This window comes from Phyllostomus hastatus, unplaced genomic scaffold (assembly GCF_019186645.2).
Source record: "Phyllostomus hastatus isolate PE091 unplaced genomic scaffold, TTU_PhHast_1.1 phas_contig_133, whole genome shotgun sequence".
Taxonomy (NCBI): domain Eukaryota; kingdom Metazoa; phylum Chordata; class Mammalia; order Chiroptera; family Phyllostomidae; genus Phyllostomus; species Phyllostomus hastatus.
The window spans coordinates 2,891,617-2,914,920 of NW_025333577.1; the positions used below are offsets into that span (position 1 = coordinate 2,891,617).

At 45.4% G+C, this 23,304-nt stretch overlaps 2 protein-coding genes, 1 long non-coding RNA gene and 1 pseudogene across 3 annotated transcripts in view; 3 read left to right on the forward strand and 1 right to left on the reverse strand.

The window, feature by feature from the left end:
• LOC123825644 (zinc finger protein 420-like) overlaps positions 1 to 4,288 on the forward strand; it is a 98,512-nt gene extending 94,224 nt beyond the window's left edge. Inside the window, 1 exon segment of the mRNA XM_045849245.1 lies at positions 3,538 to 4,288. Within this exon segment, the coding sequence (XP_045705201.1) occupies positions 3,538 to 3,929 (392 nt within the window). The 3' untranslated portion in view covers positions 3,930 to 4,288.
• LOC123825661 lies at positions 4,275 to 8,930 on the reverse strand. The gene is made up of 2 exons (XR_006786930.1): positions 8,717 to 8,930; positions 4,275 to 4,543 (listed from the first exon to the last, which is right to left on the reverse strand). It is a non-coding gene; the product is annotated as an uncharacterized LOC123825661 (long non-coding RNA).
• Positions 8,931 to 9,056: 126 nt separating this feature from the next.
• LOC123825475 (zinc finger protein 544-like) lies at positions 9,057 to 22,783 on the forward strand. The gene is made up of 6 exons (XM_045848876.1): positions 9,057 to 9,174; positions 9,909 to 9,991; positions 14,288 to 14,376; positions 15,609 to 15,735; positions 16,035 to 16,121; positions 20,724 to 22,783. Exons 3-6 carry the CDS (start codon positions 14,344 to 14,346, stop codon positions 22,649 to 22,651), a joined length of 2,175 nt encoding a protein of 724 aa, XP_045704832.1. The 5' UTR covers positions 9,057 to 9,174; positions 9,909 to 9,991; positions 14,288 to 14,343; the 3' UTR covers positions 22,652 to 22,783.
• Positions 19,715 to 20,057, forward strand: LOC123825639 (annotated as a pseudogene).
• Positions 22,784 to 23,304: the final 521 nt, after the last annotated feature.

A 23,304-nucleotide genomic window follows, 5' to 3' on the forward strand; every position in this document is an offset into this window, starting at 1 on the left:
TGGGTAGGTCTGTACCACAAGGAGCACAGGGCAGGCTAGCAGGGCCCTTGGCAAATGTTACTCTAATGCAGCAGGAGCCTACCCCTGAGTTCCAAGGAGGGTGGCAGGATCTGATGGAACTTTCCAAGATTCCCCAGGTTGTAGCATGTGGCTTGTGAGCCACCCTGAGCTGTGACCATGTCTGCTGAGAGGAGTGACCATCATGGTAGCTGGGGGATTGCATTTGGGTGCTGACTCCATGAAACTGGATTTCTCAACAGAGTCGTGTCAAGTTCTGTGGAGCTCAGGCATGTTTTTGCTTACCTCAACACCCCAAGTAGCATCTGGTGGGTGCCCAGAAGACATTTCTTGAACAAATGATTGACTGATTGACTTTTGTAATTTGGTGGCAGGTGGAATCCAAGGTGGAGAGTGGGGTGCAGGGGCCAGGGCATCCGTGAGAAGCCATTGTGGAGGGAGTAGTGTCTCCTTCTCTTCACCAAGTCTAGGCTGTCCACATCCTCATCCCTTGAACCTGTTAATATGTTACCTTCCACCGTGCCTTTGTAGACATGATTAAGTTAAGGATCCTGAGACTGGAGGATTGTCCTGAAGCCCACAGGCAAGCTTTCTCCCTTTGGGGCCTCCCTGCATGGAATTTCTTATATACATTCCCCCAAAAGTTTTTTTGCCTCTGCTTGGCCCCGTTTTTGTCTCGGATCCATCTTTGTGGCCAGTTGGAAGTGATGGCCTGGTAGGCCAGCCTGGGCCACATTGTGTGTGTCCCTTGATAGTGAGGGTGGACTCATCATTTCAGAAGCCCACAGACTATGTGTGGATGTGTGAGGAAAGTTGAAACTGAGAGAGGCCATGAGGCCAAGCAGAGCTGTTTCCTAAGGTGGAGGATACTTGGTAAAATTCCCATCAAGATAGGTGTGGTGAGCCCTGGTTGGTATGACTTAGTGGATTGAGCGCCAGCTTGCAAAATAAAGGGTGGCTGGTTCAGTTCCTGGTCAGGGCACATTCCTGGCTTGCAGGCTGGATTCCCAGTTGGGGGCATGCAAGAAGCAACTGATTGGTGTACTTCTCGCATGTCAGTGTTTCTCTCCCTCTCTCTCCTTCCATTCCCTTCTCTCTAAAAATATATATATTTAAAGATGGGTGTGTTGGGAAAGTGGGTCTGGTCTTGGGAGTCAGGGGAAGTCCCACCATCCACATGGTGACAGAGGAGTGTGGAGAACTCAGAAGACACAGAAATGAGATCTTTGCTTCTGAGGAGAAGGCATGAGCCTAGTAGCTGAAATGAATGGGGACCTGAGGAGGCCCCATGGATCCCGGGGAGACATGGGCTGTCCTTGTGCTGGTGACACCCAGCATACCCCTTGTGCTGCTGTCTGCTCCTAGCATCGCCTGACACAGACCCCACCTGCTCTCTGGAGACCACAGCTCAGGAGGAAAAGGAGGAGGAGGAGACTACTTGCCCATCAAAGGCACTACCTGAGGTGCGTGGATAGTATTGCCCTTTCCTGCTCTGGTCACAGTATCTGCTGTGAGGTGGGCCCACCCTGAGGCCTCCAGACCAGGCCTTCTGAAATTTATGAGCATGAGGGCAGGAGAACCCTTGTCATTCAGAATGAATAGTTAGGTATTTATGACTGAAACAGAGTCTAAGGTTTGCTTCAGAATAACACAGAGCTAGGGCATGGACAAAATAGGGCCAATGAGGCTCACATAGTGTCACCCAGCCACTGTGTATATGTGGCATCAGTCAGGGCTGCTTCTGCTGGAAGTTGCTTACACCTGGCTCAAGCATCAGTGTGAGCTCACTGTCCCTCATGTACTGAGTGTTCTGTGGTAGGCTCCAGGCAAGGCTGTATTCAGGGGCTCCCAGAGGATGGGAGGTATCTATCCAGACCATCTGTGGCTCCGCCCCTGGTGGGCAGAATGCCCCACAGATCCAGGCAAAGGGGAGTGGGGAGGGCTCTCCCTTCCTTCTGTGGTTCTTGTCATTTCCTCAGAAAGGACTGATGGCAGCTGCCTGGGGACAGCATCATCCTGTGGTAGCTTCTGTCTCTCCATATGGTGGGGATGGGGGCTATGCCCATCAGTGGGACTTCTGTGAAGAGTTGTGGGGAATGGTGAGCTGGACACAGGTGTGGGTTGGCAGAGGTAGTTTGCTTGTAGTATTTGCAGCTCTTAGTGAAGTAGTGACTGCCTCCAGCCTCAAACTGGTTTTGTGAGAGACCTATTGGACCTCTTCCAAGTCGGTGTTTCCAGCAAACCTCCAAGGGAAAAGCATTCCCTCCCTGCACAGCAAGCCCTTTTGGAATATCCCAGTTGGTCTGCCTTGTGTCCCCTTGGATGACTTTCTGACTTATACTGAGTGGATGCACAATATATGTGGCATTGCAGGAACCAGTGACTTACCTGGATGTGGCTGTGGACTTCAACAGGGAAGAATGGGATCTGCTGGACCCAGCACAAAGGACCGAATACCATGACGTGATGCTGGAGACCTTCAGACACCTGGTCTCCGTGGGTAAGACCTTGCCCACGGACAGACCAGGGATGCCACAGGGACCCTGAGTTCATGATTTCACCTACTCTGGGCCCAGCTTAAGGAAAGCGTCTGCCCTCAAGAGTCTCTTGCTCCATCCAGGGCCTTTAACTGGTACTGTGGACCTGAAGGTGTGGGTGTTGTGTGGACAGAGGCATCTTGAGATCCACTGAAGGACTGACTGACCCACACTGCAGGTGTGTGAGGGCAACACAGGACTTTGGAGAGCTAGACAAATACTCCAGCCCTCGGCCCAGCCCTTTATCTCCAAGCTCAGTGTTTCCTGCTTTGCTGCTTTACTGCTTTTCTCATTCTCTCTCCCCATGTTAAAAGACTGTACTTGGTGGTAAAAAAAAAAAAAAAACAACCAATAAACAACCAGCTTTTGAATAAGTAATTATGGCATACTCTCAACACCTTCAGCATTTTTTCTGTGCAGAATCCACACCTTTTGTTTTTTTTTTCAGGGTGGGAGAATACATTGGAAAGCAAAGAATTAACCCCAAAGTCTCCTATTCCTGAGGCAGAACCAGCCCATGACCAGAAAGTGGAGAAACCCTCAAGGGCCAAGGCCCTGTCTTCTACCTCAGGAGATGCCTTGCAGGGTAGGGCCCCAGAAGCTCAGGACACAGCATTGAAACATGTGGGCCTGACTCAGGTGGAATCCCTCTCTCAGAAGCAGCACTGTGAAAGCTCCAGATCCCAGGCAGACACAGGTCTTGACCCAAGCCATGTTTCACTCCAGAAAACTCTACCTAAGAAACACTTGCGCAAGCGTGGCTCACGAGTTAAAAAAGTGATGCATAATTCCCCTGAAAAAATCCATCAGAAAAGCCGCAAAGGGAACAAAGCCAGGGAAAGCAGTGGTTGTGGGACCGTTGGCCAGAGCACCCAGCAGGTTACATTTACGAGAATTCATAAGGGGAGCCAAATTTGCCGATGCAGCGCATGTGGTAAAACTTTCTGCAACCCAAGATACTTCTCTGTACATAAAAAAATACACACAGGAGAGAAGCCCTACGTGTGTCAGGACTGTGGGAAAGCCTTTATTCAGAGCTCCTCCCTCACGCAGCATCAGAGAATTCATACTGGAGAGAGACCGTTTAAATGTCGTGAGTGTGGGAGGACTTTCAACGATCGCTCAGCCATCTCCCAGCATGTGAGGACTCACACCGGAGCCAAGCCCTACCAGTGTCAGGTCTGCAGAAAAGCCTTCCGCCAGAGCTCCCATCTTGTCAGGCATCAGAGGACCCACACTGGGGAGCGTCCCTACATGTGTAATGAATGTGGAAAGGCCTTCACCCAGAGCTCGCACCTCATAGGGCATCGGAAGACACACAGTAGGGTGAAATGCAAGAAGAAACACCTACCTCGTAGTGCTAAAGCCTGTTGAAGAGGTGCTGCCTTTTCAACTCAGTCCTGCATCAGAACATAAATGAGTGTGATTGGAACTTGAAAAGAAGTGTTGAAGGATGATGTTCATGAGACCAAAGGACAACCAGGGAGACTGCCCCTAATTATTAACTGGTGGGGTGTTGCTGATAATGAATATAACCGCTGGAAAAACAGATTTAACTTTTTACTCAGTTGATTTGCAGTTATAATAGGGTCATTAAAAGTGGTATTAGTGAAACCTGAGAATTGCTTATAATGAAAAAGTATGCACTGATATTATATTTGTTATAAATTATTTATGTGTGTAAACAAGGACGAAAAGGGAAGATAAATAAACCATATATTTCTGTGGCAGAATCTTCATGTGTATCTTTATTTAAATAAATCTTTTCATGTCAGACCAGTTCTAGCAGATTCTGTGGAAGGCCACAACCCCTCCAGTCCAAAATTCCAAGTGAGCAGGGTGTCATTCCGTTCCTTATGGCAGGATAAAGTTAGGTAGGTTGCAGGTTCAATTCCTGGTCAGGACATGTACACAGGAGCCAGCTAATCGATGTTTCTCACTTCCATGTCTCTCCCCTTTCCTCTCTATAAAATCTATAAAAACATTTCCTTGGGTGAGGATTTAAAAAAAAAAAAAAGATATAGTTAGGTGCAGGGAACAGGAACGTTGAGAGTAAGCTTTGGATGCCTAGAGGGCTGGAATCTCCAGGCAAGCCTTTTGGGCATGTTCATTTGCTTTACATTTCAGCTTTTCCTGAGGGACTCTTTGAGAGAGATGATCAATGTCTGTCACCAAGTTAATCAACAAGATGCTGACAGAACTAGGGCATGTATGTGATGTCCATGTTTCACATAAGATGACATTAAAATTCTGTATGTCATACAACTTGTAACCCACAACCAATTCCATCCCTTGCTCCATGACTACACTTTGTTCTCTTAAATTGAGCTTAACATTTCAAAACATCTTCTAAGCCTCTGGTCAAAAGTACTTATTTTCAACAGATACTGGTTGAGTGCTGCCCTCCCCAGACTCTTCAGACACAGGGCTCATGGCTGCTATATCACATTTAATTATTTCCACAATCTGATCATGGCACTTTTGGCTTCTCCGAGCTAGGAAAACATCCAGGGTTAAAGAATTTAACCTGGGTGCTGCTGCTTTCCCACCATGTGAGTTGAGGCCTTTCCTAGAGAGAAGGAGTTGTTCTCGATGTAGAAGGTTAGCAGCTCCTCCAAGTCCCAGTGATTTTCTTGGGTAGTGGCTTCCTCATGGTTCCCAGCACTGACTAGTGAAGTTCATAGCCATGTCCTCAAATGAGATCACATCATCCTGAAATGTCACACTTATTGTGAGTTCACTAAAGGTGAGCTGACTGCTTTCCCATCTGTGGCAGTTTCAAACATGGCCACAAATTCTTTGCTATTCCTTCCTAGAAATTGGGCTTGGTTCAATCAGTAGTGTCAACAGAATCATGCCATGTAACTTCCAACGAGATGAGGTCATAAAGAATGATGTGGCTCCATCTACTTTGCTGGAACACTTCCTTATCTCTGGGATGGCTCCAATGACCATCTGCTCGTGCCCTAATTCCTCTCCCTGACTTAACCTCTTCACAGCTCACGTTGCCCTGGCATCACCAATGGAATTATAGTTCCTGGCTGGAACATGAGCCCCACGTGTGTAGGGATTTGGTTTGGCTGTTCACTACTCTCCCCTTAAGATTGTTTGCTGTAGCCCTGACTGGTATGGCTCAGTATGTTGGGCATTGTCCTGCAAACTGAAAGGTCACCGGTTCAATTTCTGGTCATTGCACACGCCTGGATTTCAGGCCAGGCCAGGCCTCCATTTGGGAGACATGCAAGAGGTAACTGATTGGTGTGTCTCTCACACATCGATGTTTCTCTCCCTCTCCCAACCTTCCCCTCTAAGAAAAATAAAATCTTTTTTAAGAGGAAAAAAATGTTTGCTGCATATATTAAACTGATCTCCCCAGGATGACCATGTCCAAGCCCCAGAATTCCATGATGTCCCTACCTCTCGTGGCTGATAAAAGATCATTCCATTTTTACTGTAGTATCACCCCAGGAACTGTAGATGATGATCAACTAAATTAAATGCCACCAACCCTCAGCAAGAAAGAGGTTTCCTCTTGGGTTTTCCATCAGATTCCTTATATCAAGGATATCTTGATTTGGTGCTAGCTGGTTTTATCCTCTCTCATGCTTTGCTAGTAATCCTTTTTAACAAAAAGTACAGGCTTTCAGAGGCAACAATATCTGGGTAAAATTAAAGCAATATTGTTTTGTTTCAACCAAACTTACTTATGTTTATTTTGACAAAAATGAAGACCCCTTTAAAAGCAGGTTTGAGGGTTTGTTTGTGTGTGTGGTTTTTTTAAAGATTTTATTCTTTAGAGAGGGGATGGGAGGGAGAAAGAGAAGGAAACATCAATGTGTGGTGGTCTCTTGAGCACCCCCTACTGGGGACCTGGCCCACAGCCAAGTCATATTCCCTAATTGGGAATTGAACTGGTGACCCTTTGGTTTATAGGCCAGCAATCAATCCACTGAGCTACACCAGCCAAGGTTCCTTTAAATTTATTTGTTGAAACCAGGTAAATTTCTCCCATTGGATTTACCACATCCTAGATTTTGGTGATGGTATCCTTATGGTGTCATTTCTTTTTCCCCGGCTTTTCCTGGGACCAGTTTCAAGGTGTGAACCTTGTTCAAATCCTAGTTTGAAAAGCAAAATGTAAAACATTTACTATAATTGGAGTTTACTTAAATACTGGGTATTTGCTATTAAGTAATCACTGCTACTATTTTTTTTTAAGATTTTATTTATTTTTAGAGACAAGGGAAGGGAGGGAGAAAGAGAGAGAAACACTGATCCATTGCCTCTTGCATGTTCCCTACTGGGGACCTGGCCTACAACCCAGGCATGTGCCCAGACTGGGAATCAAACGAGACTATGGTTCACAGGCCAGCACTCAATCCACTGAGCCACTCCAGCCAACTGCTACTAGTTTTAAGTGTTAATGATTTTGTACTTATTTAACATTAATTTTCTCCCCATTTTATCTTTTTTCCCAATAGGTGTTGGTAACATGTATTTTAAACAGCTTTACTGAGACATAATTCATAATCCACCTATTTAATCTGTACAATTCAATGGTTTTTAATATATTCAGGGTTATACAACCATCAGGGCAATTTCAGAACATTTTCATCACCTCAGAAACAAAATACCCATTTAGCAGTCAGTCACATTTTCCCTTAAACTCCCCCAGCCCTAGGCTACCACTATTATGCTTTCTTTATACATTTTCCTATTCTGGACAAAAATAACTTTCTTTTAGAAATACATTCATAGGTGGGTATAGGCAATATTAGTTGATTCAATATTTGTTGAATCAACAAATTGATTCAAGGAGTTGACTCGAGGATTACTGTGTTTCTTTCCATCTTTCTGCTCTGCCACTCTCAGCATGTTGACTTTGCCTGTTGGGCTGGATTCCTCGTGGTGCTGGCAGGGTGGTTCTGTTCCACACATTACATACAGACAACAATGTTCAGAGAGAATAAAAGGGGACACACTAGTGCCCTATGTCCTTTCTTGAGAGGGAGGAACACTTCCCCAGAAGCCCCCAGCACACTTATTATTTCTCCTTGGCCAGAAAGCCTTTTCCTAATTCAAACGAAACACAAGAGGGATGAGACCATCAAGACTCTCCCTTTGGAAGTTAGATTCCAGACTTTCTGAAAGAATATACAAATTGCAGGGTCATGTTAGCAAGTAACAAACATTCCAGTAAGATGGTTCTTGGATAAAGCAACTAGCAAGGTCTGTCCCAGATGAGTCGCAGGAACACCCCAGACACAAGAACACAATCTAGGAGTTCACCATGAGTGATGTCTGAGAAGAGCAGGAGCGGTTCCCACTAAAAGGATGGGTGGTGGGTCTGACTGCACCCTACATACAAGGCAGTGACTGAATATACATACAAAGGCCACACTTCTCTGGCCCACAATCTCTGCAGCAATAGGCCCAAATTAGTCAAGACTTGGTCACTAACTGCTGGCCTCCCTGGGTTTTGCCCCTGTACTACTTAGGAGCAATAGGGAGACAAATATGCTTCCCCCCAAAATCGCGTAGTACTGTAACGGAACAAAACGGAGGTTCGGCTGTCTGGCACAAGGAAAGAAACTCGTGAAGGTGTGATGCAAAAGAAAACAGGTTTTAGCCGCATGACCTGGATGAATGTTGGACTCCTGTCTCAAAGATCATCTCCTTATCCTGCTCAAGCCCCCAGTGCTTATAGGGGTAGGGAGGCGAGAGCTTTCTTTCTTTCTTCTATCCATATAATTTTGCTTTTGGCAAGCCAGGGGCCCTATCCACTCACCTTTCTAACTTTCAGCAGACTTGGGCTCTATCCATTAATCTTTTTAGCTTTCCCCGCTCTAGGGACTCTACCTACTCATATTTCTAGCTTCTGGCGCACTGAGGGATCCCTATCCATTCGTTTCTCTACCTTGTGATGCGCTCAGTCGAAGAACCTACCCCTGCCACCATCCTGACCAATGGGAGATTCCCCAGCGCCCAACAGACTGTGGGTAAGAGGACCGCACACCTCTAGTCAGCCACCCTCCAACTTCCACCCTCGACAAAGTGCAAACAGGGCGCCTGCTGCGGCCTTTCACGTTTGCCACTGTCCTTGTGCCCAACCCTTCGGCCTCCGTCAAACGCACAGGACGGTGGCGGCCTGCCTTGCTCACCTGCCAGGTAGTCTTCATTTACTCCCACAGCAGGTCCGGGCGTCGGAAACGACTGTGAGGGAAAGAGGCCGAGCGCAACTGACGAGCGAATCCCGCTCCCAGCGTGAGTCGCCCCTGTGGCAGACGCCTCGGCCTCGGTCGCCAGGAAAGGGGAATTAGGTACGCCCGTTGATTCGGATCTTGGAGGAGTGGCGCGTCCTCAAGGATAACAGCGAGAAACCGCCACCGACGCATAGCCTTCTGGGACTTGTAGTTGGTGGCGCTGAGCACGGGCACTTCCGCCGTCCACCGGAAGCCCCGCCATTACCTCCTCCTCTCAGGTGAGTGGAGCACCCGGGAATAGCGGGAAAGTTCCGCTGTGAGCGGGCGGGGTCGGTTACAGGACGTGGCCGAAGTGACCTGGGCAGCGTCCAAGGAGGCAGCGGGCCTGGCTCGCGTACCTCCTCTTGCAGGACCAGGTAGGGGTCTGTAAGATTCAAGCCCCTCTGGCCGCAGGAACCCGTAGGAAACAGGTACAGGAAGGGGCCCCTCTAGCAGCAGAGCCCAGCTGAGGCCCCTCTGCTGCAAGACGGGGCTGGGGCTGCTCTGCTTGACCCTCCTACCGCAAAGCAAGCCCAGGATGGAGAGCTGCTGTGGAAGATTTCAGGCCGGCGTTTGTGGCTCTGGGGCCTCCCACCCAGGCCTGAACCGCGCCTCCTGCTTTCCTCCCTGTTAAAGCACAGTGCTCACCCCCAGGGCGCTCTCTGTGCAGGAGGTGGTAACCAAGATCCTCCTAACAGCCGTCCAGGGAAGTATGCTTCGTGGATGAAAAAGGAGTTCTGTGAGAATAACTTCTTGGGGGAGATAAGGTCATAAGTTCCTAACTGGGTAGGTCTTGGCAGGTAGTCACGCCCCAGGCCTGTAACTTGCACAGGGAGAAGTTTGTCTTCGCGTTAAGCAAGCGCGGTCCATTGTTTCTGTGCATCTCGGTTAGCACACGTTTGAAGTGCCTCTTTCTTGTCAAATAGCTGGACATCTCCAATCTCTACCTTGCTTTCTCCCCACTCTGTAATCTTCCTTACCTTCCCTTTTTAATTCCGAATGCATGAAAGCTGCAAACTCATTTCTGGAAAGCATTTTCTCAGCTTGTTGAGATCATGCTTTCAGGTATATTCTCTGTTTGGCTCAACTAAATTACAAAAGTTCTCTATAGGTTTGGACGCCCTTACTTACATCCACACCCTGTACCCCAGAGGATACCCCAGTCCCAGAATACAGCCACGTTTTCTTCCACTGGTACGTGAATGTTGTGCTCACTTTGAAGAAAAACTTGTTTTCCAAGTGAACAAAGTTAGGGGTAGCCTAGGCAAACAAAATCAGCAACACCAGCCTGTGATGTGGGGGGCCTACAGTCCTTGTGTGTGCTAATGCCCCAAGTTAGGGGCTAGATGGGAGGAGGGGCTGGAGATGTGACCAGGACTGGAGATGAGGACTGCAGGGACAGGAAGCTGTCCTTGACATTAGGGCTTGGATTTCAATGGGACTCTGGAAGTGGAATCATGTTGCTGTGGAAATAAGTCAGTGCAAGGGGGAGTGTCAGTAGAGTGGAAATTGCTGAGAAGACTCTGTTTCCATTTATTTTTAAAAATTTTTGTTTATTGATATTAGAGACAGAAACTTCACTTTGTTTTTCCTCTTATTTATGCATCCATTGGTTGATTCTTATGTGTTGTGATCTGGGTTCGAACCGACAACTTTGGCATATGGGATGACACTCTAACCAACTGAGCTATCCAGCCAGGGCTCCATTTCTAGAATGGAGCCAGGAAGGAAGTCACAAGAAAAAAGGAATTCCTAGTCACTCTCAGTTCTCTTGAGTTGAGGATTCCATGGGGGGGTTGGGGGGTGTTGAGGAGGGGATAGTAGTGTCAGAAACCTGGGAGGGAGGTTTAGGCTTGTCATGAAGCTTGGGGCAGCACTTGAAACCCCATGCTAAAGTCAGGGAGAAGAAGAAACTGAAAACAAAGAGAAAGAGCCTCCTCCCCAGCCCTGTATAGTTCCCAGCCAGACCAGCTCTCTCCTGCGTCGAGTATGAGATATGGAAGGGGAATTTCATGTCCAAGTATAATCAACATGATTAAATGTGCTTGTACTGTGTGTCAATGTGGCATTAAGCTCTATAAATGCAACTCATTTAATTCTCACAGAGGCATGATGAGGTAATAACTGCTGTTCCAGAAGTCTACAGAGGAGGAAACAGGGCCAGAGAGGTTAAGGCCTGTTGGGGGCTCTACGGAGGCAAGTTGTAGAGCTAGGACTTGGCAAGTGGGCAGTTTGGCCGCAGAATGGGTGTTTCCAGACAATGAAGAGGATCAAAGGGTGGAAATAGACATAGGCAGTAGGAGATTGCCTTGGGATGGGCCGGAGTGTCAGAACAAGAGAGCATCATCTAGAGTCCTGGGAAGCCTTCTTAGTGTGGGAAGCCTGGGGATGTCAGACACTCTGTCAGGGGCTCAGCTGTGAAGAGCAAGAACTTGGTGGCAAGAGTGGGGCACTGGGATGCAGGAGTTGCCTTAACCAGAAGGAAAACCTCTGGGAAGTCTCAGGGAGACACTTGGGAGTGTGTGGGCTTAGGGGAGTATGTGTGCCAGGAAGGTGAAAGAGTCCACGGTCATCACTGGAGTGAATAAGAGGTGTGTCTGCACTGAAGGGGTCATGGTGGGAGGGGCTGGAAGAGGAAATGAGAGCCAGGACTTGGCAGCTGTAGGGACTGTAAGGAGATGAAGTAGATGTTGGTATCCTTCTAGTCTCATACCACCCAGGATGCAGACCCTAGCAGGGGGAGGCAGAGAGGGCATCCGATGGCTTAGAGTAGATTGTACAGAGCACCCAAGTAAGGGGCTGAGAGGTGGGCCCCACATGGAGAATGACAGGAAAGAGGGCAAGGGCAGTGGGCTGGGCCAGGGGGAAGCTGTGAGCCAGGGTGACAGTGTGCTTAGGACCAGGAACTGCAGAGCTCCTGGCTTCTACTTAATCACGAAGCCTTGGTGAATTTTCACTCAAGCTATTTTTTTTTAATTTATTTTTTAATTATAGTTGACATACAATATTAGATTTGGGTACACAACATAGTGATTGGGCATTTTTATACCTGTGATCTGCTCAATAAGTCTAGTGCCCATCTGACCCTATACACAGTTATTACTGTATTCCCTATTCTGTACTTCATGTCCATGTGATTAGTTTTATAACGAGCAGTTTGTGCTTTTTAATTATTTTATTTATTGATTTTAGAGAGAAGAAAAGGGAGAGAAGGAGAGAGAAACATCAATTTGTTGTTGCACTCATTGGTGCATTCACTGGTTGACTCCAGTGTGTGTCTTGACTGGGACTAGAACTCACAAGTTTGCATGTGGTGATGATACTCTAATCAACTGAGCTACCTGGTCAGGGCAGTTTGTGCTCCTTAATTCCCTTGATCTTTTCACCTATACCTGCACCCATCTGGCAACCATCAGTTTATTCTCTGTGTCTATGAGTTGGTTTCCGTTTTGTTTTTTAGATTCCACACATAAGTAAAATCATATGGTGTTTGTCTTTCTCTGACATATTTCACAGGTCCATTCATGCTGTAGCAGATGGTAAGGTTTCATTTTTTATAGCCAAGTAATATTCCATTTGTGTATGTGTACTATCACTTTTGTCCACTAGTCTATTGGTGGGCACTTGGGTTGTTCCCACATCTTGGCTATTGTAAACAATCCTGCAGGGAACATAGGAGTACATAAATTCTTTCAAATTAGTGTTTTGGGTTTCTTTGGATATAAATCCAGAAGTGGGGTTATAAGGCAGTACTGTTTTTAATTTTTTGAGGAAAATCCATGCAGTTTTCTATAGTGGCTGCACTATTCTGCATTCCTTTTTTCCACATTTTCGCCAACACTTGTTGGTTGATTTATTCATGATAGCCATTCTGACTGGTGTGAGGTGTTAACCCTGCATCTTAATTTGCATCTTTCTGATGATTAAGTGCTGTTGAGCATCTTTTCGTATGTCTATTGGCCATCTATGTGTTCTCTCTGGAAAAATTTCTATTCAGGTTCTCTGCCCATTTTTTAATTGGATTTTTAAATGTTGACATGTATGAATTCTTTATATATTTTGGATATTAACTGATTATCAGATATATCATTTACAAATATCTATTCCCATTTAGTAAGTTGCCTTTTTGTTTTGTCGATGCTTTCCTTTTTGGCCAAAAGCTTTAGAGTTTAATGTCATCCTGTTTTTTTGTTTGTTTGTTTTTTGTTTGTTCTTTTTGTTTTGTTTTGTTTTGTTTTGTTTTTGCATTTGTTTCCCTTACCTGAGGACACATATCTAAAAATTACTGGTTTGACTAGTGTCAGAAAGTTTATTGTGTTATGGTTTTGGGTTTTACATTTAAGTCTTTAATCCATTTTAAGTTTATTTTTGTACATGAAGTTACAAAGTAGTCTACTTTCATCTTTTTGCATGTATCTGGCAGGTTTCCCAACACCCTTTATTGAAAATACTGCTTTTTTTTTTTTCCTTAAAGACTTTCTTTCTTTATTTTCAGAGAGAAGGGAAGGGAGGGAGAAAGTGGGAGAGAAACATCAATCGGTTCCCTCGTGTACATACCCCAACCTGGGACAAAACCCTCAACCTAGGCATGTGTCCTGACTGAGAATCAATCCAGCAACCCTTCAGTTTGCAGGCTGGAGCTCAATCTACTGAGCCACACCAGCCAGGGATGAAGACACTGTTTTTACCCCATTTTATATTCTTGCCTCTTTGCTCGTTAGTCACAGATATACCTTATAAGTGAGATTTTATTTCTCAGCTCTCTGTTCTATTATTCTGCTCCAGGCAGTAGGGCAGCATTGAGGCACCTCCAGAATATCCTGAGGGAAAACACTCTTCTTTTAGAGCGCCATTTGCCATCCTCAGGATTTTTGTAACCTCCTTGTCACAATTCCCCACACATATTTTTGGAAACTGATTGATGTTTCATTGTAATATATTTAAATTGTGCTTTTTAAAATTTTTTTAACCCAGGCCCTGTATCACTGTTCTTTGGCAATTGTGCAGGGTTTTTTTGTTTGTTTGTTTGTTTTTTGCAAGCCCGTTGTTTAATTGGAATGTTTTTAAAGCATGCAGTTTTGACACCGTCTTTACCTCCTCCTATTCATTCTCATGAAATGACAGAAAAAACTGGCCCCTCTGTATGCAGAGGGGAATCTGTGTCTGTTGGATCACAGTTCAGACACCCCAGCACATGTCTGGGCATTTCCCTTGAGCCCAGGGGCAGCCCAGGTTGATCGCCAGGCCCAGATCTGAGCAGGCTAAGCCCATTACACCACTGAAAAGCTGTCTTGGCCACTTTGGCTGACCTCAGAGCCTTGGACAAGAGTGCCATGTGGTCACAGTCCTACCTCCCTGTTCCTCACACCCCAGCGGAATGTCTCTCAACTGGTACATTCCCCTCCTTTGTTTGGAGTTGAAGTGGGCTCGAGAGTGTGGGGGTACTGTACTGAGCAGGGGCTGAATCCCTACTTGTTGCCCCACCCCCAGCACTGCCTCCTGAGGACATCTGCCCTCTGCACACCACCTTCCAGTCTGAGGAGGAAATGGAGGCGGGTTCTCAACCAGTTCCCTCCCAGGTAAGTTAGGTTACCTTGGCTCTTTTTGCCCCTCAGTGTTTTCAGCTATAAAATGGGTCCAGGAATAGCACTTGCCTCTTCAGGAGGACACACACGAACTCAGCAATGCAGCCTCATACCTTTGGGTGAGACCTATGGGCTTCCTGTAGATAAGGCACCTTCCCTGTGCAGATGAGCCACTTACACCTGGTTCTCTGGGCCATATCTCCTCCCCTCATGTCCTGTGTGACTCCTGTAAGTGGGATACTGCTTTCACGGTCACATCAGGACAACTCACACCTGAGAAGCTCAGGGACTCGTCCAGATGTCTACCTGCTAAGGTATGAAGCTGAGATGCCAAATTGGGCCTGGCACCCAGGGCCAGGGCATAGGGCCCCTTGCCTGCCAGCCTGTGTTGAGAGCTGACTCTACCAGTGTTTTCTGTAAGGACCAGGTGGTGGAAACTGCCTTAGGGTCTGTGGGCCACACATGGTCTCTGTCCCATATTTTTTTGTATGGTATATTTGTCTGCTGCTGTAACAAAATGCCACAGGCTGTGTAGGTCAAACACTTATTTGCTCATAGTTCTGGAGACTAAAAGTCTGAAATCAAGGTGCCAGCAAGGTTAGTTTCTGGTGAGGACTGTCTTCCTGGCTTGAAGATTGTGCCTTCTCTGTCTTCACATGGCAGAGAAAGAAGCCTCTGGTGTCTCCTTGTATTGTAAGGACACCGATCCCATCGCATTAGGGCCCTACCCTTATGACCCCCCCATTAACATTTGCTTTTGTAAAGGCCCCGCCCCCAAATACAAGTCACATGGCGGGTAGGGCTTTAACATATGGAATTAGGGAAAAACCAATTGCACTAGCTCATGGCATTAGCCTTCTAAAAACACACTACAATCTTCATTTGTCCCCCAGACTGTATTTCCTCATCCCTGATTTAGAACATCCTCTTTGCCCTCAAATCTGTGATTTTGCAGAGAAGTGGGAGATGGGGTTCTCCCTGTGGGGTTCCTGTTGTTTCCCAAGACAGAAAATCAGGATTGCTGGTGTGACCAGCCATAGACTCAGAAGTGAAAATGCTGTGGATTGGGTCAGTGTCTGATCAGATCACTGCTCAAAGGTGGGAACCTGTGGGTGCTCTGGATATCATGTCCAGTCTATGCTATCTCCTTCCTTTTGCTGGTCTGTGCCCCCTTAACCTCCACATCGGGGAGACATGGCCCCATGGTAATGTGGGTGATGTTTCAGCCACCTGTCAGCTTCAAGGATGTGGTTGTGAGCTTCACGCGTGAGGAGTGGGGACAGCTAGACACAGTTCAGAGGACACTGTACCGCGACGTGACTCTAGAGACATGTGGCCACCTAGTCTCCCTGGGTAAGGTGGGCTCTGCCATTGCATGGGCTTTCTGCCTCTGGGACTCCAAGCTGTGGCTCTTCCCCTGGGTGTGCGTGTGCTGGGGTGGAGCAGTCTGAAAGTGGGTCCCTTCAAGATGCAGATCCCGGGTGTTGCCGCTTAGCCTTTACTGCAGGTGTGTGACTTATTCCCCAGAATGTCTCTAGGTCCCTCCTAGTCCATCCATGTTTGACCCCAGGGAACAAGGGCTGGGCTGGAGGATGCAGTTGTCTTCATCTCCAAGCAGAGCACCAAGTCTTGTGTTTTTCCCTGTTGACCAGGGCTTCTGCTCCCCAATCTGGATGTGATCTCCCACCTGGAGAATGGTGAAGACCCATGGAGGGCAGAGCAGGAACCTCCTACCCGAGGTGAGAGCCTTTGGTTGGGCAGACAGCTCCCTAGGTTGGAGGTGGAGGGAGGCCATGTGTGGGGAGCTTGCTCGGGTGTTCTCTGCAGCCTCATGTCCATCGAGTTAGCCTCCTCCTCATCCGTGGACCCAGCTCAGGGAATGCACATGCTACCATCTCAGGCATGGGTTTACTTCTTTTCCCTACTCCCCTTTGATCTTTACCCTTCACCACCTTGTCTTATTCCCAGGTCCTTTGGACCCCTCTTCCCTGAGCTCCTTGTCATAAGTTCACTGTGGAAGCAGCTCTTCGGGCTTCCCTTTTAGGCCATACTCTTTCCCTCCAGTGTGTTTGAAGTTCTCATGACTTCCAGATGATCCCATGGTGTGGTGAAATCTTAGGTATCCTAGGAAATGTCAGCCACCTGTTTCTTTCAGAAGAATTCCTATTCTTCTGGACCTGCTTCCCAGGTCTTTCATCCCACAGACCCACTTCCTTATATATCACATTGTGTTGGCCTAATTGGAATTCTTTTTTGAAACAGCTATTTCAAGATACAATTTACCCATTTAAAGTACCCAAAGGTTTTTAATGTATTCACATCACCAGAATTAATTTAGAACTTGTTCATCACCCCAGTAAATTGGGCTACTTCTCATGGTCATTTTGTCTTAAATAATAGATTTCTTTAAAACTTATTTTTCAGTTACAGTTGACATTTAATACTGTGTTTGTTTCAGGTGTAAAACAGTGATTAGACATTTATTTATATAACTTGGAAAGTGATCACTCCAATAAGTCTAGTATACATCTCAAAGTAAACATTTTTATTACATTGTTATTGAGTATACTCCCTATGTTGTACTTTCTTTACATCCCCATGAATATTTGTATAATTGATAATTTGTACTTCTTATTCCCTTTCACCTTTTTCATCATAGACTATTTAGAAAACAGTTTTATGTTTACACAAAGTTGAACAGAACATACAGAGTTTGCACTTACCTCTTAGCCCACACATTCACAATTTCCCCTATTAATATTTTGTATTCTGTAGTACATTAGTTACAATTGATGAGCCTTTATTGATCGTTATGTTATTAATAGTGATCAATAGTTTACATTAGGTTCACTGTTGGTACTTTATATTCTGTGGGTCGGACAAATGTAGGGTGACTTGTATCACCATTTATAGTATTACACAGAGTAGTTGTAACTACCCTAAAAACCCTCTTTACTCTGCCTGTTCATCCTTCCAGCTAGCCTAACTCCTGCCAACCACTGATTATTTTACTGTTTCTTTAGTTTGTCTTTTCTGGAATGTTCTATAGTTGAAATAATGCATTCTGTGGCCTTTTCTGATGGACTGCTTGTACTTAGTATCATGTGTGCCCTTCTTGTCACCTGGAGGCATTGAATTTATTTCTTGTGTTTCTGCTCCAACTTATTCTGTAACTCTCATCTGCAGCCTCTGTTATTTATTCTCTGAAGTCTCATCTGTAATTGTCCTTGGTCCTCCGATGTCATTCAGAATCCAGTTTAGTGTCCACACCTTCTTTCTGTCTATCGTAGATGTTACTATTTGCCTGACCTGCGGTTTGTTTGTCTTTCTCTTTTCATGATCTTGACAGAGAAGTTGTTGTGGAATATTTAACCTCCTTTGCTCAGTTCCCAACAGCCAGGCACAATTTTGATGCATCTTACCCATCCAGAGATTTCTCTTGTCCTTGTCCTCAAACACCCTATCACTCACTCCCCTTTATTGGGTCATTGTTTCATTTGAAAAAGTTCTCATGCTCATCACTGGGGATTCCAAAGCAAAACCTCAAAGGAACATATCAGAGTCTCAGGAAGGAGAACAGTGTTGGCTATAGGGATTGCTGAGTATAGATAAGGACCTTACCCAAGAGGGAAAGAGGATCTTTGACATAAGGGAAATGTCCCCATGGAAGTCAAGGGATGGCCAGGAGCGTATTTAATACTTTGTTAAGTGGAGGGTCCTTATCTCCTTGGCAGGTATGGAGAGCAAAGGATGGGTACTTGAACAGAGGCCTTGATGGTACTGGATGCTGGTGACTGCATGACTGGGAGGGACAGAGTGACCAACAAAGGGGGAATTTTGGAAGACCCCAGTAAGTGTCCTAAGCTGGGAGCTTATTGGACACACTGGGACCCCAATATCTGCAATAGAAGGAGGAATCAGTAACAATGGTGATGTCAACAGTACCATGTGCTATCAGTGTGTCACGTGCCAGACACTGTGAAGCTCACATATTGACTCATTTATGCCTCAAAGTAAACCCGGCAAGCTAAGCATTCTTATTCCTGGCATACCACCAAGGAAGATGATCCTCAAAAGTCACCAGTTGGGGAAGTCTGTGGTTTGGACTGGCCAACCACACTGCTTTACAGATGACAGTGCTTTTCTAGCGAATCTGTAGCATCAATTCTGGAATGGTTAAAGCAATGTTTTTCTCTCTATGCAGCTAGGAGTGATAGAAATGGTTGCTTATGACTATTAAATCATTCTGGTGTTTGGATCCTGTTTTAAGATTCAAAATCAGCCCTGGCTGGTGTAGCTCAGGGGATTGCGCGCGGGCCTGCAAACCAAAGGGTCATTGGTTCAATTCCCAGTCCAGGACGCATACCTAGGTTGCGAGCTAGGTCCCCAGTGGGAGGTGCGTGAGAGGCAACCACACATTGATGTTTTTCTCCCTCTCCTTCTCTTCCCCTCTCTCTAAAAATAAATAAATAAAATATTTTTTTAAAAGGTTGAAAATCAGAAAATAGGCTAAGATTTTGAGTCAGTAATCTAGATCGAGGCACAAGTTAAGGTCCTGTGTTAGTTTCCTGAGGGTTCTGTAACAGATTGCCACTGGGTTTAAAAGAACACAAGTTTAGCCCTGGCTAGTATGGCTCAGTGAGTTTAATGCCGAGAACCGAAAGGTCATGAGTTTGATTCCCAGTCAGGGTACATGCCTGGGTTGCAGGCCAGGTCCCCAGTTGGGACGCATGTAAGAGTCAACCAATCACTGTTTCTCTCACTCATTGATGTTTCTCCCTCTCTTTCTCCCTCCCTTTCCCTCTCTCTAAACAATAAATCTTTGAAAAATAATCATCATGATCAAATTAAACACCAGTTTATTCTCCTACCGTTCTTGGAGGCCAGAAAGCTGAAACAATATCAACAGGGCCATGTTCTCTCAGGAGGCCACTGGAGGAAATCTGTTCCCTGTCTGTTCCAGGTTCTGGTGGCTGTGACATTCCTTGGATTTTGCCCACATCACTTCAATCTCTTAAGTCCAACATCTTTATATTTCTGCTCTGTGTTTATGTTAACTTATCTCTGTGTATTCATTCACTCTTCCTCTAATTCCATCTTAGAAGGTCACTTGTGACATTTACAGCCAGATAATTTCCCCATCTCAGACTCAGCAGTTCTGCCTTCTGGGTACCAGCTCCCTGCTGCCCTGCAGCTGTGGGCTGGCATCAGGCCCAGAATACCAGAGCAGCTCTGCTGGTCCAAGTGTTATGGGGGTGCACTCGTGGTGAGAATTGGGAAGAGGAACAGGCAGCAAGGATAGGCTCAGAAAAACGATGAGGAAAAAAATATCATGGCAAATATGCACCACAAAAATGAAGAAATGGAGCAGTGCATGCAGAATGGAAAGGAAGACTGCCCTTTGGAAAGGAGCAAAGGCCACCAGCCCACAGGAAATAACAGACAGTGACAGGCTCGCCAACTGGCCTCTAACTTCCAGTGGGCCATACCCAATCGGCAGGTCAATGATGGGATGGGTGGAGATGGAAATGATATGGAAATGTTCACAGAGGAGATGAGAGAAATCCGGAGAAAACTTAGGGAACTGCAGTTGTGGAATTGCCTGCGTATCCTTATAGGGGAGTTCTCTAATCTCTAACCATGACCATCATGATGAATTTTGCCTTATGCCTTGATTCCTATCATTTTCCATGGGATTAATACTGTGATTCCCACTGCTTGCTTTTTCCTTGCATTTCCTGATATGCCTTTACTGATCCATTTGCTGTGAACCATGTGTAATTTCCATGTGTCAAGTGAGTTCTGTGTCACCAACTTCTCATTGGAGATTGCCTTGGCATGCAGTCTTAAGTTTCTGTCAACAGTAGTTTCACCCATTTGCGTGGGAAAATGTAAAGTTAATAAAGCAATGAAAAAGCAACCTAAGAAAAAAAAAGACTCAGCCATTCTGCAAAGATCTTTTTTCAAATACAGTACCATATTCACAAGTCCCAGTAACTGGACTTAGGTATCTTTTGTGTTTATTAAGGTCCATATACTTTCAGACTCAGTTCTTTCTGTTGATTTCTCCTTTAATCTTTATGCTCTTGTGCTTGTTCTTATTCCTTTGCTCCCTCTTTGAGGACCAGTTCTGGATTATCTCATTACCTTCGCTTGTTTTTTGTGCATTATCACTGATTCCCTATTTATTGATCCATCCCACTCTTTTATATCCTGTGTGAAATTACAGTCCATGGATTCGAAACAAACCCAGAAACACCTCTCATACTTGGTGTTTTTCTTGTTCCCCTCCCCTCTTCTAAAGCTTCTGCAGTAATTCAGGCATTTTGGATTTCTTTCAGACTGGAAGACTACACTTGAAAAGAAAGAGTTACCTTCTAAAGAGGATACTGCTGTGGAAGAGCTATCCTTCCATGTAAATATGAAATGCTGTGTAGAGAGCCCCTGGTCTGTGCAGGGCTGGAGGGACCAGCCCAGGGAGCAGCAGGAGGAATCTTTGAGTCAAATTGTACTTACGTTGGAGGAGTTTGTGCAAGAGGAATATTGTGAACATGATCTTGAGGGAAGTTGTCAGAGTGAAAGCCTTCTACCTCCAGCATTACCTGCAAAAACACCTGTACACAAGCTTGACTCACAGTTTCGACAGTTGCAACAGAGTTCAGTTTTTGTCAATCATTGGAAAGGCTGGACCAATCAGAAGCCCTGTGAAAATCTTGAAAGTGCCAGAGCCTTCTCCCAAAACATTCACTTGCATAAACTTGCAAATGTTGAAAAGGAAGATAAAAAACCTCATGAATATACTGTCAGAAGTGACTCTTTGAACTATGGTACCTCTGTTCATTTCCATAAAAGAATATTTTCATCAGAGAACAGTAATGATTGTAAGGCCTATAGAAATGTTATTAACCATAGCATGTCTCTGAATGAAAACCAACCAGTACATTTTGGAGAAAGTCAATATGAGTGTGACAAACACTTTGTGCAACCTGAAGTAATGGTTGGATATCCTGGATGTGAGGAGGAATGCAGTGCCTTCCACGTGGCCTCATCTTTTAGTGACTGTGACATCAATCAGATGAGAAAGAAGCCACATGCATGTAATCAATGTGGAAAATCTGCCAGCTGTTACTCTAAGCTTGTACACCAGAGAGCACACACTGGAGAGAAGCCATGTAAATGCAGTCATTGTGGTAAAGCCATCTCTGGGAGTTTTCACCTTTCACATCAGAGAATTAACTTGGGCGAGAATCCCTATGAGTGTAGTGACTGGGGGAAATCTTTTAGGCAGCAATCACAGCTTGGTGTGCATGAGAAAATCGACACTGGAGATAAACCTTATGAATGTAGTCATTGTGGAAAAGCTTTCAGGTGGAGATATCTCCTCACTGTGCATCAGAGAACACACACTGGAGAGAAGCCCTATCAGTGTAATGTGTGTGTTAAAGCCTTCAGTGGTCGGTCTGCTCTTAGGAAACATGAAAGAACACACACGGGTGGAAAACCCTTTGAATGTAATGACTGTGAAAAGTTCTTTAACCAGCAGAGTCACCTTACTAGGCATCAGAGAAGTCATACTGCAGGGAAACCTTATTTGTGTGCTCATTGTGGAAACTCTTTCAGCCGTAGCTCTGACTTTGTTGCACATAGACGGATTCACACTGGAGAGAAACCTTATGAATGTCACCACTGTGGGAAGTCTTTCTGGCAGCAATCACAGCTTGTTGTGCATCAGCAGACTCATACTGCAGAGAAGAAATTTTATGAATGCAGTCATTGTGGAAAAGGTTTCAAGTGGAGATCTCACCTCATTCTACATCAGAGAACCCACACTGGAGAAAAGCCCTATGAATGCATTGAATGTGGGAAAGCCTTCAGTGATGGGTCATCTCTTAGAAAACATGAGAGAACACACACTGGCGAGAAACCCTATCACTGCAACCACTGTGGGAAATCTTTTCGGCAGCAATCACAGCTTGTTGTACACCAGCGAACCCATACTGGAGAGAAACCTTATGAATGTAATCATTGTGGAAAAGCTTTCAGCCAGAGATCTATCCTAACTGTTCATCAGAGAACACACACTGGAGAGAAGCCCTATAAGTGTAAAATTTGTGTTAAAGCCTTCAGCCAGAGATACCTCCTCATTGTGCATCAAAGAACACACACTGGAGAGAAGCCTTATCAGTGTAACATGTGCATTAAAGCCTTTAGTGGTCGGTTAGCTCTTAGAAAGCATGAGAGAACGCACACAGGTGAGAAACCCTGTTAATGAATGCAATCATTGTGAAAAGGCCTTTACTGGGCAGAGTCACTGTACTGGGCATCAGAAAGTTCACACTGGAGAGAAAGCATATTTTTGTGCTCATTGTGGAAAGTCCTTCAGCAGTAACTCCTATTTTTGTCACACGTAAAACTTTTCACACTGGAAAGAAACCCTATGAATGTTACTACTGTGGGGAAACTTTTTACACAGCTTGTGTATAAACCTTATGAACACAGTCATTCTTGAAAGGTTTCAAATGAAGAGCTCTCAGTATGCATCAGAGAACATACACTGGTGAGAAACCCTACAAATGTAATCATTGTGAAAAGACCTTTCCTGGTGTTAGACTTGCCTTACTGGCCATCAGAGAATTTACAGTAGAGAGAAATTCTATAAATGTAACAAGTGTTGGAAGGCTTTCAGTTAAAGTAAATCCCTAATTCAATATGAGAAAACTCATGGGAGAGAAACCCTATGAATAATTAAGATGGAAAAGCTCACTGTTAGAACCTGTCTAGACATCAGATGACCACATACATCAGAATTGCTTGGAGTGTATATTGAAACTGCAGATTACCAAGCTTACCCTAATTTACTAAATCGAAACTCTACCAGTAAAACCCAGGAGTTCAGCATTTCCTAAAGCAGCATGTTACTTG

Bases quoted from the DNA above. Each gene is read 5' to 3' on its own strand.
- LOC123825475 (XM_045848876.1), top strand. From the start codon at position 14,344: ATGGAGGCGGGTTCTCAACCAGTTCCCTCCCAG. The intron at 14,377-15,608 runs GTAAGTTAGGTT...GTGATGTTTCAG, and splicing joins CTCAACCAGTTCCCTCCCAG to CCACCTGTCAGCTTCAAGGA. The intron at 16,122-20,723 runs GTGAGAGCCTTT...GATTTCTTTCAG, and splicing joins GCAGGAACCTCCTACCCGAG to ACTGGAAGACTACACTTGAA.